At 38.9% G+C, this 15,355-nt stretch overlaps 1 protein-coding gene and 1 long non-coding RNA gene across 2 annotated transcripts; both read right to left on the bottom strand.

Annotated features, from left to right (window-relative positions):
• Positions 1-812: 812 nt before the first annotated feature.
• LOC142617893 (uncharacterized) lies at positions 813-4,024 on the bottom strand. The gene is made up of 3 exons (XR_012841087.1): positions 3,798-4,024; positions 2,398-2,483; positions 813-1,825 (listed from the first exon to the last, which is right to left on the bottom strand). It is a non-coding gene; the product is annotated as an uncharacterized LOC142617893 (long non-coding RNA).
• Positions 4,025-6,660: 2,636 nt separating this feature from the next.
• On the bottom strand, positions 6,661-8,313 carry LOC142616192 (uncharacterized). The gene is made up of 3 exons (XM_075789060.1): positions 7,951-8,313; positions 7,680-7,814; positions 6,661-7,593 (listed from the first exon to the last, which is right to left on the bottom strand). The coding sequence occupies exons 1-3, from the start codon at positions 8,311-8,313 to the stop codon at positions 6,661-6,663; spliced, it is 1,431 nt and encodes a 476-aa protein (XP_075645175.1).
• Positions 8,314-15,355: the final 7,042 nt, after the last annotated feature.

Here is a 15,355-nt window from a genome sequence, read left to right as displayed (position 1 = left end):
AATTTGCTTCCTCAAAGACAGCTCCATCGTAATTTATTTTAAATAAATCCAGAGGGGTACTACTAAGTGTGGCGCTGTTACTATCGGTGTTTCAGGGATGGCAAGACAACTTTGTAATCCTCAAATCTTTCTCTTGACGCTTGGGCTAGCTGTTCTGTGGCACACACTATTGCTGCATTCGTAGTTGATTTCTTTGGGTCCAAATAGACCACACAGTAATTGTGAAAAATTATGGAGATTCATTGATTGTTATCATCCAAGCAGTCAGGCCTTTGAAATCTGTCAGTGAATAGAGAATGGGTAGTGTTTGAATAATTTCCCCATATGGTTTTGGGGTGATTTCGTATTAAACCCTAGATTTTAAGAATTATTAATTGATATTTGATCCATAAGGGAATTATTATTAACAAAACTAACATAAATTCAATAAACTATTTTTGTTTTTCAAAACACAAACCAAAGGGGCCGTCTAAGTTGTCATGGTTAGAAAGTATGATTCACTTTTGCACCACTTGAAAATTGAATCAAGTGATTAATGGGACTAGAGCCATCAATTATATTGATATATGAAATTTAAATTCAAAATATACCAAGCTTAAAATGATAGTTGGATCTATTTTCAAAATTTACAAATCTCATTAAGCATTTCATTGTAAATTTGTAATGTGTTATCAATGAATTGAATAGAAAATGTAACTATTTGGATTTGGGTATCATGGACTATTTCCAAATCACTTATGTCATGCCCCAAACCCAAAACGGTCCAAAGCACGAAAAACCGAGCCTTCGAGAGAACCTATATGAGATATTTTTTTTTTTCCATTGACGATGTAAATAAATATGTTGATCTCTCCACAATACAAGTCAGAGCTCTATGACACATTTACAAGCAATACAAACTACAAATCATGTGTCTCCAAATACACTTAACAATCCAACGCTCCAAATAAAATAAACACAAAGTCACAATCCTCTCTAAGGTATGCAACCTCAACAGAAAATCTAGGCCTATCACACCCAAGGCTAACAGACCTCAAGTATCCAACCTCCAATAGAATAAATTATGATCTCGTTAAACTTCGCAAGATTGAGTCATCAACCATTAATGGCCCAAGTCTCCCAATTTAATATAGCACTCCAATCACCACCAATAAATTAAGCTCCATGCCCGACGTGTAGCTAATTTATCTGAAAAATTGTTGGAAATTGGAATGAGCTAAAGCCCAGTAAGTAGTATAATTAATGGAGGTGGGGGAAATGCAAGTTTCATGATTATAAACAGTTTGCAAAACATGTTTTAGTTTGGGAAATTGCTAACTGAATACTGCAAGATCTTTTCAATAATAATGTAACAAGAATGATTAAATGATAAAACACCATGTTTCTCAAAATAATACCATTAAACTATATATTATAATCTGTGAGCACTAACAATATAATTTCCAAAGCCATAAAATCTAACATACAATAATTTTATTACAAATATACCATACTACCATATAAACCGGTCAGGGGATCCACCCATTCACAACTGGCATGATATTGTCATCTCTAGTATGCAGACTCTTGGCCCCATGGACAACAACCTCACCCATACCCTCAAGATTTTTCTCTCCCCCTATGGGCAGCAGAGAGAGCGCGTCAAATAGGACCTCTCTTGCATGTGGTCTCTTGGCCCCATGGGCAGCAGCCTCACCTACACACAATCAAGGAACCTCTTCCCCCCATGGGCAGCAGGGAAGAACGCGTCATCCAAAGTGAAAGAGCACTGACCTGGATTTAATTCCGTTGTCACAAAGACTACGAAAACCAAATCGGGTGATCACTGGAAAATCACACATGGCATAGTGTTGAAACCACATAAAGCTCACAGTATACATTTCCTTTCAAATATAGAATACGATTGCATTATAAGGTCGCAATTGAACAGATCGAGCAAGTTCAAATTGAGGTAACACCGTACCAACAAGTATCATCCCCCCTAGAACAACATTTATATCCAGGTAGTTTTAGAAAAACCTTAAATAATCTAACTTCCACAAAGTTTGTAAGGTTATCAACTTCATTCTTGTCAAAAAGATTTTCTATCAATTTCTCACATAACAAGATATGATAAGCATCTTTAATTTTCTAATATACCATAAAAATCCGTGATTTCCTTATCAAAGGTTAAATAAAAGATGCTCATTTTTCCATATCAACAATTCATGCATTTCCCCAAATACAATATCAAATATGATGCATTTTCATATATAATCATAAATATATTAAGGTTACAACACAATAGTTTTTAGGAAAATATAGTTTCCATAGGTAGTTTCCAAAAGCGTGTCTAATCCAAAAACAACATTTATGCAACATGGTTATTTTTCGAAAATCCCATTAAAAACTACTTACCTTAGCAGTCCAATCCAAACTAACCTCAACCGGGCACCGCATTCAACCAATCAAGTTACTAGTTCCATCACCAAGTACCTTAGAACCTAGAAACACAAGTATCAAGCCTATTAATAACAAGGCCTACTGCAAAATTACGCTATCAAATATGTCTCCATGAATCGGAAAGGATTCCCTCAAAAATCAAACCTAAGGCTCTAAAGCCTAGCTTGACTAGCCCAAGACAAGTACCCCTACCCAAACAGGAACCAAACAAGCATATAAGAAACTCACAGTGCTGACACAACCAAAACATTTCAAATTCACTACCGTAATAAAGTGCATCAAAAGATAATATAACATACTCATGAATCTCTTTGAGTACTAAATAATATATATAAGCCAAGATAAGATCAATTGAGGCTTAGGATTAATTTCACAATTTCTCAACGTTTTAGTCTTGCTTCAGATTTAGTACATAGCAGGGCAGCCATTTTATAAAAATTGTTTGGTCAATGGAAAGTTATCCGATTAATTCAAAACTTTAAGGGAACATTCCCCTATATGTATACAACGTACCACATAAAATTCAGCCCAAAAATTGTTTTATGTAATTTATTAAAAATCATGCATTGCGGCTGACTCAAATCTGTCATGACAGCTTTAGAAAATTGCTATAGTTGTAAGACTAGCCCAATTTATTTGAGAATTTACTCACATTAAAACCACCAGATTTAAAGCATATTAAAAATAAGGAATCAAATCCAAAATCTCATATAAACAACTAGGATTACAACCCATAACCTAAAATGACAACCATCACAACACAATTCAAGAAATTCAATCCCATGACTCATATAGGCAATTTATCAAACACTTGGCACGCAACAAGCATAATGTACACATCAATCAAACAATTCCATAGTCAATACCATCAACTATCACTTAATGCCAAAATCTTTCCCAAAATGCAAGGAACTCACTTTCAAAAATAAATCCCAATCCTCAACAAAAATAAAAAGCTATAAGATTTCTCAACAAACTCAACTCACATGGTTTCCAAACAAAATATCCAATTCACCTCATTAAATTAATAGCCTTCAAATAAAGTCTTGAATGTTCCAACAACTCAATAAAACAACCCCCAAAACAACCCCCAAAACAAAACCAACAACATCAAAGAGCAATACAAACAAAATAGGATAAATACCCATAGTATAACCAAATCATCCCATTAAAGCAAAAACCCACCAATGAACTGAAATTTTTGGATTTAAACAAAACAATTGCTACCCAAAACATCTTAACCCTCTAATCTTCCCTTATTCACCAAACCATCAAGTATTCACCATAATAATCATTAAATAGCAAAACCCAAAGAATTTCATAGAAGAAATTGAGATAAAAGCTTGGATTTTTACCTTGGGTTTAATCTCCACTTCAAAATCTCATGGAGTTTTAGCTACTAGGAAAACCAATAGAGACATAATCCTTCTTAATAGAGAGATTTCGACTAGAGAGGTGAAATAAATGATGAAGGAGATGGGAGCTAGAGTGTGTTTGTGTGTGTTTCGGTGGGTGGGTGAGATAGAAGGATAGAGAAGTAGAGAGAAAAGGCAGCCGGTCAAGAGGGAGAGAGATTCTAACGTGAAATGAGGAAGAAAAAGGGGTGGGGGGTGACTTAAGTTGAAAAGCATAATTACCATTGTGCCCCAAAACTATCTTGAGATTAATTACCACTCCACCCTTAAGGTTCCTCCCATATTTCATCTAGCCCCATAAATCACTTAAGTATTCATAAGTCCTCCACAAAATAATTAACCACACTAATTAAAAAATAAAGTCCAAGTTAGATATTATTCTCTTTGGAAAAATTGCTTAAAAAAATATTTGGGGTGTTACAACTTACCTATTCTCTATCCTTCTCTTCTCATATTCACTTTTTTTCCCAACATTTTAAAGGGGAAATTACACTGATCTCCCTTATAATATAAAGAAATGGCAATGACCTCTAAATTTTTATCAGTTCCTTTCCTAAAGTTTTATTTATTTTATTTTATTTTTTGCTGAAAGGATTGGCAATTATATACTTAATGTCACTTTTCAAAAACCCTCTACAAGTATGCTCTAGCATGTATCAGAAATCTAAATCTTTCATCTATTTGTATCAAAAGTTATGCAACATATTGAATGTTAATTAATCATGAATTAATATTCTCTATCTTGATTTGTGATCTATTTCTATGCCATCATGGGCAATTTGGTGCCCGATAATCAAATTTTTGAGTCAAATAGGTACTCATGGGTAAAATGGTTATTCCACACAAGGGAATCAATCTCATACCGGAGGTTGTACTGATTTGACCAGTGGAACAATATATTTTGATACCGGTCAATATCGGTGTACCGTTTCAGGTTTACCGTTATATATATATATATATATATATATATATATATATATATGTATATATGTATGTGTGTGTGTGTGTGTGTGTGTGTGTGTGTGTGTATTAATAAACATAAAAGTTTACCATAAAACATTACCTCAATTAAGAACAAATTATTAATGATTTTAGACTTTAGTATCAATTAATAGAAAAAAAAACAATATAAAAATAGAAAGCTTAATTGTTTATTGCATACTAAGAAAAACAAATAATATTAATAAGTTAATGCAAATAAGTTACCATTCTACACTTACAAAAATTCAAAAATTACAAATTTAAGGCTGCGTTTGGTTGGGTGTAAAATATTTTTCGGGTGTAAAATAATTTCAGGTGAAAATATTTTCGGGAAAGGAAAATATTTTCTAGTGTTTGGTGGTACTTTAAAAAATACTTTGGAAAATATTTTCAGGTGTTTGGTTGTAATCTTGAAAATATTATAGAAAATACATTTTTTACTTGTTGCTCACATTTTCTCACATTTTTTCAGCTTCCAAACAAATATTAACATCATTTCTCAGTAGGGAATCACAAAAGAAACAAAACCAAAAAAAAAAAATCATAAAATTCGGGAGAGAAGAAGGAAGAGAGAGAGGCGAGATTGCGATCGCGCGATCGCGACGGCGGCGCAATCACGATCGCATGATCGCGAAGAGAGAGTGGTGAGATCGCGAAGAGAGAGTGGCAAGATTGTGATCACGAAGAGAGAGAGAGAGGCGAGATCGTGATCGTGCGATCGCGACGGCGACGCGATTGAGAAGGCAGCGCCGATGCTGGGGTGCGATCTCGCCGGCACGTCTGGGGTTGGGGCGCGATCTCCTTAACTCTCTCTCTCTCTCTCTCTCTCTCTCTCTCTCTCTCTCTCTCTCTACGCGTCTGAGTCCGAAAATGGTTTGAAGTGAAAATTTTCACTTCAAACCATTTCCGGGTCAAACCCATTATTTTTACGGTCAACGGAAATGCTTTTCCAAAAAATTCTATTTTCCATGCGCAACCAAACACACGGTGAGGTGTAAAATGATTTCCTGAAATGGTTTGAAGCCAAAACAAACACAACCTAAAAAAAAAAGTTTTTTCTGTACCAGCCGGTAATACCCAAAATCGGCCGGTATTTAAACTGGTATGAAACGTTGGCGTTTTGATATCGGTATACATACCGGTACGGTACATATCGACCGGTACGGTATTGACCACCTTGATTCCACATGCTTTGAAAATTATATAATTTACACGACTCTAAAATCTTAATCACATAAAGTCATCATATGGAATTTGCAGGCATACTTTTTTTTCCTAAGATGAAATTGAGGTATTGACCAAAAGATAATATAAATGAAAAACAAAATTGACAAGGGTTAAAGAATGGTCTTACTTGTCATCATGTGAGTTTGTAAGTGGTGAACTCATTCATCTAGAATGTTGCGTAAATCTTGGAAAAGAAAAAGAAAGGATGGTCTTATTATTGACATGCATGTATAAGTTTAGTTAAGCAACTTAATTTTGATAAATCCTTACTAATTTAAGTTTAAGTAAAAGCTTAATTCTTATTGATCCAAATGGAATAATTATAGACATGTAGTTTTATTTTAGAGTAACTTAATTATATGAGTTTATGGTAAACGTAAAACCTGTTTTATCTCTAAAAATATCATAGGAAAAAAAAAAAATCTAAAAATGAGTTGTTGAAAAAATCTAAAAATGGTAAACGTAAAACCTGTTGAGTGGACGAGCTGGACGTTGGAAATGAATTGAGTTTTGCCGATTCTAGAGCAGCCAAGCTGAGATAGCAAAGATTTCCACCCTATAATCATCTCGGGCCTGCAAAAAACTTAAGAAAAGGTTAGAAAAATCCCCTGGTGAGTGAGGGATTGAGTGATTCACCCAAATAAGAGTACTCCACAGCTTTGCAACCTCTGGACAGCCCCACACAACATGCAGAATATCTTCTGTTTGGGCTTGACAAATATTGCAGCAAGCAGAAGGGGTTATTTGCCGACGAAACAAATTGTCCATTGTTGGGAGTGAGTTGTTGCAGGCTCTCCAAGTGAAAGTGCTTCACCTTATTTGGGGTTCGTAGCATCCAAACACCTCTCCAAAGGTTTCTCTGGGGGTGTGGATTTGAGCTACCTAGGCTGCTGGCCGAAGCTTCATTAACCAGCAGCTTATAAGCGCTTCGAGTAGAAAAAATACCCGAAGGCGTTTTGGACCATATGGGGCTGTCTTGAGGCAGTCTGGTACTAAGAGGGATGCTCATAATTTTCTTCGCTTCGTGTGGCAGAAAATTTCGTCTAATTTCGGCCTCCTTCCATTTGCCATTCTTCTCATCAATAAATCTACTTACCTTAGCATTAGGGGGTATAGAAGGGAGAGGAGAACTAACCGAACGGTACACTTGGTCCGGGAGCCACTTGTCCTCCTTTAAGCTCACTGTTTTACCATCACCTATCTGCCAAACCATGCCTTTCCTCACCACTTCCCTTGCACTTAAAATACTCTTCCACGCATACGACCCATTGGTCAAGGGATTAGCTTCAAGAATAGTACAATTCGGGAAAAAACGAGCTTTAAAAACTCTGTGGCAAAGTGATTCAGGGTTTTTCAACATACACCAAACTTGCTTGGCCAGCAAAGCATCATTGAACTTCTCAATCTCCTTAAACCCCATGCCTCCACAATCTTTAGCTTGGCAGAGTTTTTCCCATTTTACCCAATGCACTTTCTTGTTATCACCATTGTAGCCCCACCAAAATTTGCAAATCATGACCTCAATTTCCTAAATTAATCCCTTAGGAAGTTTGAAAAAACTTATAGAGTAGGTTGGAATGGCTTGGATGACGGATTTGATGAGCACTTCTCTACCAGCTTAAGATATGAGTTTCTCCTTCCAACATTGGATCTTCTTCCAAATTCTCTCCTTAATGTAGGCAAACCCTTGCTTCTTTTCTCTCCCCACAAATGCAGGTTACCCCAAATATTTCTCATATTGCCTGATAGCTGGAACACCCAACAGGTGTTGAATTCTGACTTAGACATCATGGTGGGTATTAGAGCTAAAGAAGATGTTTGTCTCATCTCTGTTTATTTTTTGGCCCAATCCTCTCTCATAAACTGATAAAATATCAAGAATTACCTGGCACTCATATTGTTTTGCACGGCAAAAAAGAACACTGTCATCAGCAAAGAATATGTGAGAAACACGTGGGCCATTTCTGCAAATTGACACCCCCCTAATAGCACCATCCGCTTCGGCTTTGTGAAGCAAACCTTGCAGACCCATGGCACATAGCAAAAATAAATATGGAGACAACGGATCACCTTGCCTCAATCCCCTGCTAGGCTTGATAGTTCTACTTGGCACCCCATTGAGCAAAACAGAATAAGATACAGACTTGATGCAAGACATAATAGTCACAACAAACCTTCTATCAAACCCCAAGTGTAACATTGCCCTTTCCAAGAAGCCCCACTCCACTCTGTCATAAGCTTTGCTCATATCAAGCTTGAGGGCTATATACCCATCTTTCCCTTGAGTCTTCCGCTTCAAAAAATGGAGGGGTCTCAAAAGCAACCAGCACATTATCAGTAATCAGCCTTCCCGAAAGAAAAGCACTCTGTGAATCAGATACTACATAGGGCAAAATCAATTTCAGACGGTTAACCAACACTTTAGCAATGAGTTTATAAACCACATTACAAAGACTTATAGGTCTAAAATCTGTAACTTTCTTAGGGTCTTTTATTTTGGGGATAAGAGGAATAAAAGTGGAGTTAATAGAATCTGGAATAGTGCCTGAATTTAAAGCTGTCAGAACTACCTTTGTCACATCTTTACCAACAATATGCCAAAAGGATTTGTAAAAAATAGGAGACATACCATCTAGGCCAGGGGCTATGAGAGGGGCCATTTGGTGAAGTGCTTTGAGTACCTCATCCGCATTGTATGGTTTGGTCAGACTATTATTCATCTCATCAGTGACTGTAGGGAGTAAACCACTCAAAATCTCATCAAAGCCAGTTGGATTCAAAGTGCTAAACATAGTATCAAAGTAAGAACTTGCTAATCTGCCCATATATTCTTCATCTTCGGTCCAAATACCAAACTCATCTTCCAATCCTAAAATATAATTATGTTTATTACGTTGATTGGCTCGGCAATGAAAGTATCGAGTGTTGCGATCTCCCTCCTTCAACCATTCACTATGAGAACGTTGCTTCCACATTGCTTCCTCCCTCACCTTAAAAAAGTTAATTTCTGCCCTAAGCATATCAATTTGACCCGGATTGAAGATGTGCAGTCCAGCCTCCTCGGTTTGGCTCAACTCCTTCAGTTTCTTGGCCAAAGTGTTTCTCACATGACCAAAAGTGTCCCGGTTCCATGTGCTAAGATTATCTTGGCAGCTTGTGATTTTTTTTAACAAACTACTAACCGGATTGGAGTCATTAAAATCAGCCCATGATTGTTTACCACATCCTCACAAGTTTTATCTTTAAGCCACATTGCCTCAAACCGGAATGGCCGCCCCTTTCTATAGAATCTTTTTTGCTTAGCATCTGAAATGAGAAGGATAGGTCTATGGTCTGAATGAAAGCACTCTAAATGATGAATGCGAGAGGTAGGAAACCTTAAAATCCAATCCACTGTTGCCACCCTGCGGTCTAAACGGATCCAAACATTATGGACACCTAGTCTACGATTGCACCATGAAAAAGGAAATCCATTAAATCGAAGGTCTTTAAAACCACAATAATCCAATGCATCCCGAAACCCTTGTATCTGTCTTTCAGGTCGATCCAACCACCCCTGTTTCTCTTCAAGTTTAAGTATTTCATTAAAATCACCCAAACAAATCTAAGGTAGACTGAGTCTGTGGCTCAAATCTCTAAGTAGATTCCAGGAATTTCCCCGGCTGGCAGTTTCAAGCTCTCCATAGAAACTTGTGAAATGTCAGGCGTCATCCATTCCTTGATTTACCACCCCATTAATGTGATTATCTGAAGAAGTAAGAATTCTCATTGCAAAATCCTCTTTCCACAGCAAAGCCAAGCCCCCTCCCCTATTATGACGTGGAACAACAACAAAATTTTGTATTGCATTTTATGACTTATCCTCTCAATGAACTCCTTATCAACCTTGGTCTCCATAAAGAAAACCATTTTGGGATCTTTTTTGCCAACCAAGTCAGCAAGTTCGGCCTCTGTCTGTGGGTTCCCAAGCCCACGACAGTTCCAGCTAAGGCAACTCATTGTGACTGGTGGTGTTGAGAACCAGCCACCACCTGAACATTTTCTTTACCTCCCTTACTTGCTGCACTAACCCTTTTCTTCTTTCTAACAGTCAAGTCCAAGGTCTCCAGCTCCGGCCTCCTACTCTCTAGAATCTCCATATCTAAACTAGGGTTAGTTTCCCCCACCTCACGCAATAGTCTGGACCATTGTTGCTTGGTACTTTTCAAGGGCTGCGTAGCTACCCTATTAGTTACATCTGCTAGTGGAGTTTTGATAGCACTAAAAGAGAACATACCATGCAAACCATCATTTTGACAGATTCCTCCCTGAATGCATAATACTTTTTGCATGGGAATGGTATGAGGTGGCTGATCCACCAAGTTCTCTATACTATTATTCAATTTAGAAAAACCACCCATATCATTAGATTCATTGTGGTGCGAATTATCATATGTAGGGACAAGCTCACCTGATGGTTCGGCCTCTATAGAAACTACCTCAATCCGAAGATTCTCTTCCATAACTCCCTTACCAAGGTCCGAAGCATGAGCAACTTGGCTAGATTCAACATTGAAAGTTGGCTTTTTCCTTTCCATCGCTGGACCCTTCTTCCACATCGATTTCCCACGAGAACTCCCAGATACAACCACCACTGTTTTTCTATTGTGACGCACCGAATCAGCACGAAGCCATTCCCCATATTGTTGCTCTTCTTTCTTCAAATTGCCTTTCCCCCGAAGCCACACTTCACAATCTCTCTCACTGTGCGTAACCCTTCCACACCAATAACAGAAATTGGGAAGCCGCTCAAATTTAAGCAAAGCCCATCCAACATGCTCTCCCTCAGACCACAACTTACAGCACCGCGTAAGGGGCTTTGTAGTATCAATCACAACCCGGATTCTCAAGTACTCACCTCCCTCACCATCATCCTCCGGGTCAGCCACTTGTACTAGAGACCCAATCGTGTTGCCCACTGCTTCACCCGTTGCTTGCGTAAGACACTGGTCTTGGACGTTATGGAGTTGCACCCAAAAAGTAGTAGAGTCGAAGGAGACCAAGGGAACAGATTCCGCATCCACAGCACGCCGGAAAACTACTATACTTTTGTCATAGGTCCATGGCTCAAACTCCAGCACTCGTTCTAAATCCAGTGCATCGTCAAATTCAAACAGCAATATATTGCCTCCTATATCCCGAATCTTCATCTCTCCAATGAGTTTCCAGAGTGGTTTAAAAATCCGACTAACAGCCTCTGCATTAACCACTCGCTTTGTAAAAAACTTTGCTGCTAAACGAACCATGGTGACCTCTTTTTTCCGAGGCACATCAGCCCCATTCACTTCTTCTTCTGTCAGAGAAAAACGAGCCCATAGATCCTCAATAGATGCCATGCCAATAAGATGGCCAGCCACACCAGTCCGCAACAAGGAGCCAACAATACCACTTACCGTCCTACCAGGCACAAAGGCTTGAAGGGAACAAAGAAACCTCCACGGAGGGAAGGACAAAATTCTACACTCGACGCTGGGAGAACCTAGCTAGAGAAACCCTAGCAGATAAACCCTAGGCGGCGTGAGAGAAACTATGATACCTTCCATTGACTTTCAATACTGAAGACCAGCTCAATCCTTGAGTGGTGTTACATATATATTACCCCTGCCCTGCTGCCATGATAGCTTGGTACTCCGTTATCAGATTCGTGGCTCTCTCAAAGATAGATCGTGGCTCAAGTTGAATGTGCTCAAAGTACTACTTGTTTCTTGAGTTCCATATGGCCCATGCCGTGGCTGCCCATCTGTCCAAGTCTTCACCTTCCAACACATACTATAAGTGTTTAAAGAGGAGGAAGAAATCCTCTATGTCGTTGCTACATTTCTATATCCGACCCTTGACCAATGCTCAAACATTTCTTGCAAATGGGCACGTCCAGAGTATATGCACCACTGTTTCAGTTGCACTTCTACAGAACTCACAAGTTGCTTCGATTTGTAACTTCTTTCTACGTAGATTCTCCCTTGTTGGCAGGCAACTACTGCATGCTCTCCATAGAAATGCCTGAATCTTTGGTGGGACTTTGAGTTCCAGATTTTCCCCCAAGTTGCACTATGGGCTCGTGCCAATGAGTGCTCTGGCCTTTCCGATGTCTTCAGTCGTAGGGCTATCTGATAGGCTGATTTCACAGTGAAACTATGGGTCTTATTTGCATTCCATATCAGGGGGTCTTGTGATTCTAGCTGATTGAGGGGGGTAGCTAGAATTTCTGCACAAGTTCTTGGGGTGAAGGTAGCGGCTATTTTTCCTTGGTCCCATTGTCTTGTACTCCGATCTATCAAGTCACACACCTTCATATCTCCCATGGGTTCATGTAGGAAGATTGGTGTGTTTGGTAACCATTTGTGTGACACTACCCCAATCTGTTGGCCATCACCTACCCTCCAAGATGAGCCTTCCCATATTACATCCCTTGCTGCCAGGAGAGACCGCCAGACATAAGATGGATTTGACCCCAATTCTGCCATCAAGAAGCTAAAATTTGAGAAATACCGTGCCTTGTATACCCTATAGAATAATGAGTTATCTTGGTGGATGAGTCTCCATGCTTGCTTGGCTAGCATTGCCAAATTGAATGCTGAAATGTCTCTAAAGCCCATTCCTCCCCTTTTCTTTTGTGTACACGATTTTTGCCAATTTATCTAATGGATCTTCCTCTCATCCTTCGTTTGACCCCACCAATAATTGGCCAAAAGCGAGTTGATCTTGTCACATAAGGCTTTTGGTAGTCTGAATAGACACATGGAGTAGGTTGGAATGACTTGGGCCACGGTCTTGATCAAAATCTCTCTACCTGCCTTTGAAATAAGCTTCTCTTTCCACCCCATTACCCTTTTGGTTATTTTTTCTTGAAGCTCCTTAAAAGTGTTTACCTTGGATTTTCCACTTGCCATTGGTAACCCAAGGTATTTCTCCCCATTGGACATAATTCTAGCACCCATCGTTTGTTGGATAGCTCTTCTCACCTCCAGTTTGGTATTTGTGCTAAATAACAAGGATGTTTTTTGTCTATCAAATGCTTGGCCTGAAGCTGCTTCATAAGTTTCCAAAATGTGGAGTAATCTTTGGCATTCCTCAATTGTTGCCCCGGCAGAATAAGAGGCTATCATCAGCAAACAAGAGGTGGGAGATACATATCCCATGTTGGCTAGATTTTTTACCTCTTAGTGAGTGTCCCTCTTCAGCTTTTCTTATCATGGCAAATAGACCTTCAGCACATAGCAGGAACAAATATGGAGAGAGTAGGTCTCCTTGTCTAAGACCCCTTGACGGTGAGATGAAGCCACGTGGTTCGCCATTGATTAGGATTGAATATGATGCAGTGGTGACTGTCTCCATTGCCAACTCCACCCACCTAGTTTCAAAGCCCAGTTTAAGCATCATTTGTCGCAAGAAGCCCCATTCCACCATGTCATATGCTTTGCTAATGTTGATCTTGATAGCCATTTGACCCATTTTGCCTTTTCTCCTGTTTCTCATCCTATGTAACAACTCATATCCTACAGTAGTATTGTTAGTAATGAGTCGGTTAGGTACAAAAGCGCTTTGGGCATTAGATATTACTAGGGGGAGTACATGTTTCAATCTATTGGCTAGTACTTTTGACACCATTCTTGAGGTCACATTCGCCAAACTTATGGGCCTAAAATCAAACATGTATTTTGGCTCATTATTTTTTGGGATTAATACAATATGATTACAATTCATTTTGTGCAACATATGATCAGAATTTAGAATTGAAAGAACTGCATTTGTGACATCATGATCGACTATGTGCCAATATTTTTGAAAAAAATAAGGGGACATACCATTCCGTTCAGGAGATTTTGATGGGTGCATCTATGAAATTTCAAAATGTGTATAAAACACTTATGAACGTTTAGACCTCCAAATTACAAATTACCAATTCAAGCTTAATATCAAACAAAGTATGTGCGGAAAATGAACATAAACTAATAACAGAATTGATAAACAATCTAAACCAAATAAAATCACATCCACATCAGAAATTAAATGGCAAAGATTAAGGTAAGAGAGATGCAAACACAAGGACAACACAACGATGTGTTATCGAACAGGAAACCAAAGCCCTCAGTGTAAAACCTCTCCGCTACCCTCCGAGCGGTAAATAATCCACTAAAGAATGTAGTTGGGATACATGAGCAGTAGAAGACCCTCCAAGCATAATCTACCCAGTGTATCTAAGCTCTCCAAGCTCCTACTCCAATGAGGTTGCGCCGAATCTATTTCTTCTTTAGCTTACCGGATTCCACTATAGCCCATAGCATCAACCAATATGAAATTGGTCCCTTCCTAACTACTTCCTAAAGCACCAAACAGCCTTCTCACAGATTTGGGTATGGTGAGAAAAGGTTTAGGTAATGTACCTTTCAAGGATGTAACAATGGAGAGGAAGAGAGTAGAGGAATTTGAAGATTCTTTATGAAGATTATGGATGAGTCAATCTTGTTTTTCTCTACGGTTTCTCTCTCAAAATTTTCTCTAGATGCTCTCTACATTTCGTGGGTATAAGGGGTATTTATATTGGAGAGAGAAAGGAATGCGAAGAGTCAGTTTTTCCAAAATAGAGTTGTCTGGCGACTTGGCCTCGCGACTTAACTGAGTCGCGAGTTCAAGCCGTGAGCAAACAGAATGGCCAGACTGGACTTTTTGTCCTGTAGTGCTCTAGCTGGTATGACTGTTCATCTTCTCTACATGCTTCGCTCGTGTGCATCATCTGGGGGCTTACAAGCTACGAGCCACCCACGAGATCCAGCCGCGAGTCCCTGCTTCACTGCACAATTTTAAGCATTTCTTCACACTCTCTCACACACTACCCTTACATCAATCCCACCTAAATACAGGGTTTCTAAGTGCTGAATTACAAACAAATTAGCACGGAATAAAGCCAACAAAATGGTTGATAAATTTCAACCTTACAATCTAGAATAGGGCTTACTTCACTTCTGCTGGGCTATACCTTTGGAGTAAGGTATTGTTCTTTTCTGGGGTAACAAGGTGATCTACCGAGTTCAAGACACCACCATAATCTGTTGGGTTGGATGTTGTGAACAGATCTTTAAAGTATTGCTCTGCTGTTTTTGCTATTTGATCATCAGATGTGCACCATTCCTCAATTTGGGAACTGATACCGGAGATGTGATTTTTCCTACAATGGTGGCTAGCTCTTTGATTGAAGAACTTCGTATTCTTATCACCCGCCTATAGCCATACGGACAGAGATCCCTGGCGCC

Source organism: Castanea sativa, chromosome 11 (genome assembly GCF_040712315.1).
Source record: "Castanea sativa cultivar Marrone di Chiusa Pesio chromosome 11, ASM4071231v1".
Taxonomy (NCBI): Eukaryota; Viridiplantae; Streptophyta; class Magnoliopsida; order Fagales; family Fagaceae; genus Castanea; species Castanea sativa.
Note: the sequence above shows the minus strand (reverse complement) of the source record. Positions and strands in the feature narration are given on the sequence as shown.

Bases quoted from the DNA above. Each gene is read 5' to 3' on its own strand.
- LOC142616192 (XM_075789060.1), bottom strand. From the start codon at position 8,313: ATGAGCAAAGCTTATGACAGAGTGGAGTGGGGCTTCTTGGAAAGGGCA. The intron at 7,815-7,950 runs GTAATTCTTGAT...TGGGTGTTCCAG, and splicing joins CAAAACAATATGAGTGCCAG to CTATCAGGCAATATGAGAAA. The intron at 7,594-7,679 runs GTAGAGAAGTGC...GGATTAATTTAG, and splicing joins GAAACTCATATCTTAAGCTG to GAAATTGAGGTCATGATTTG.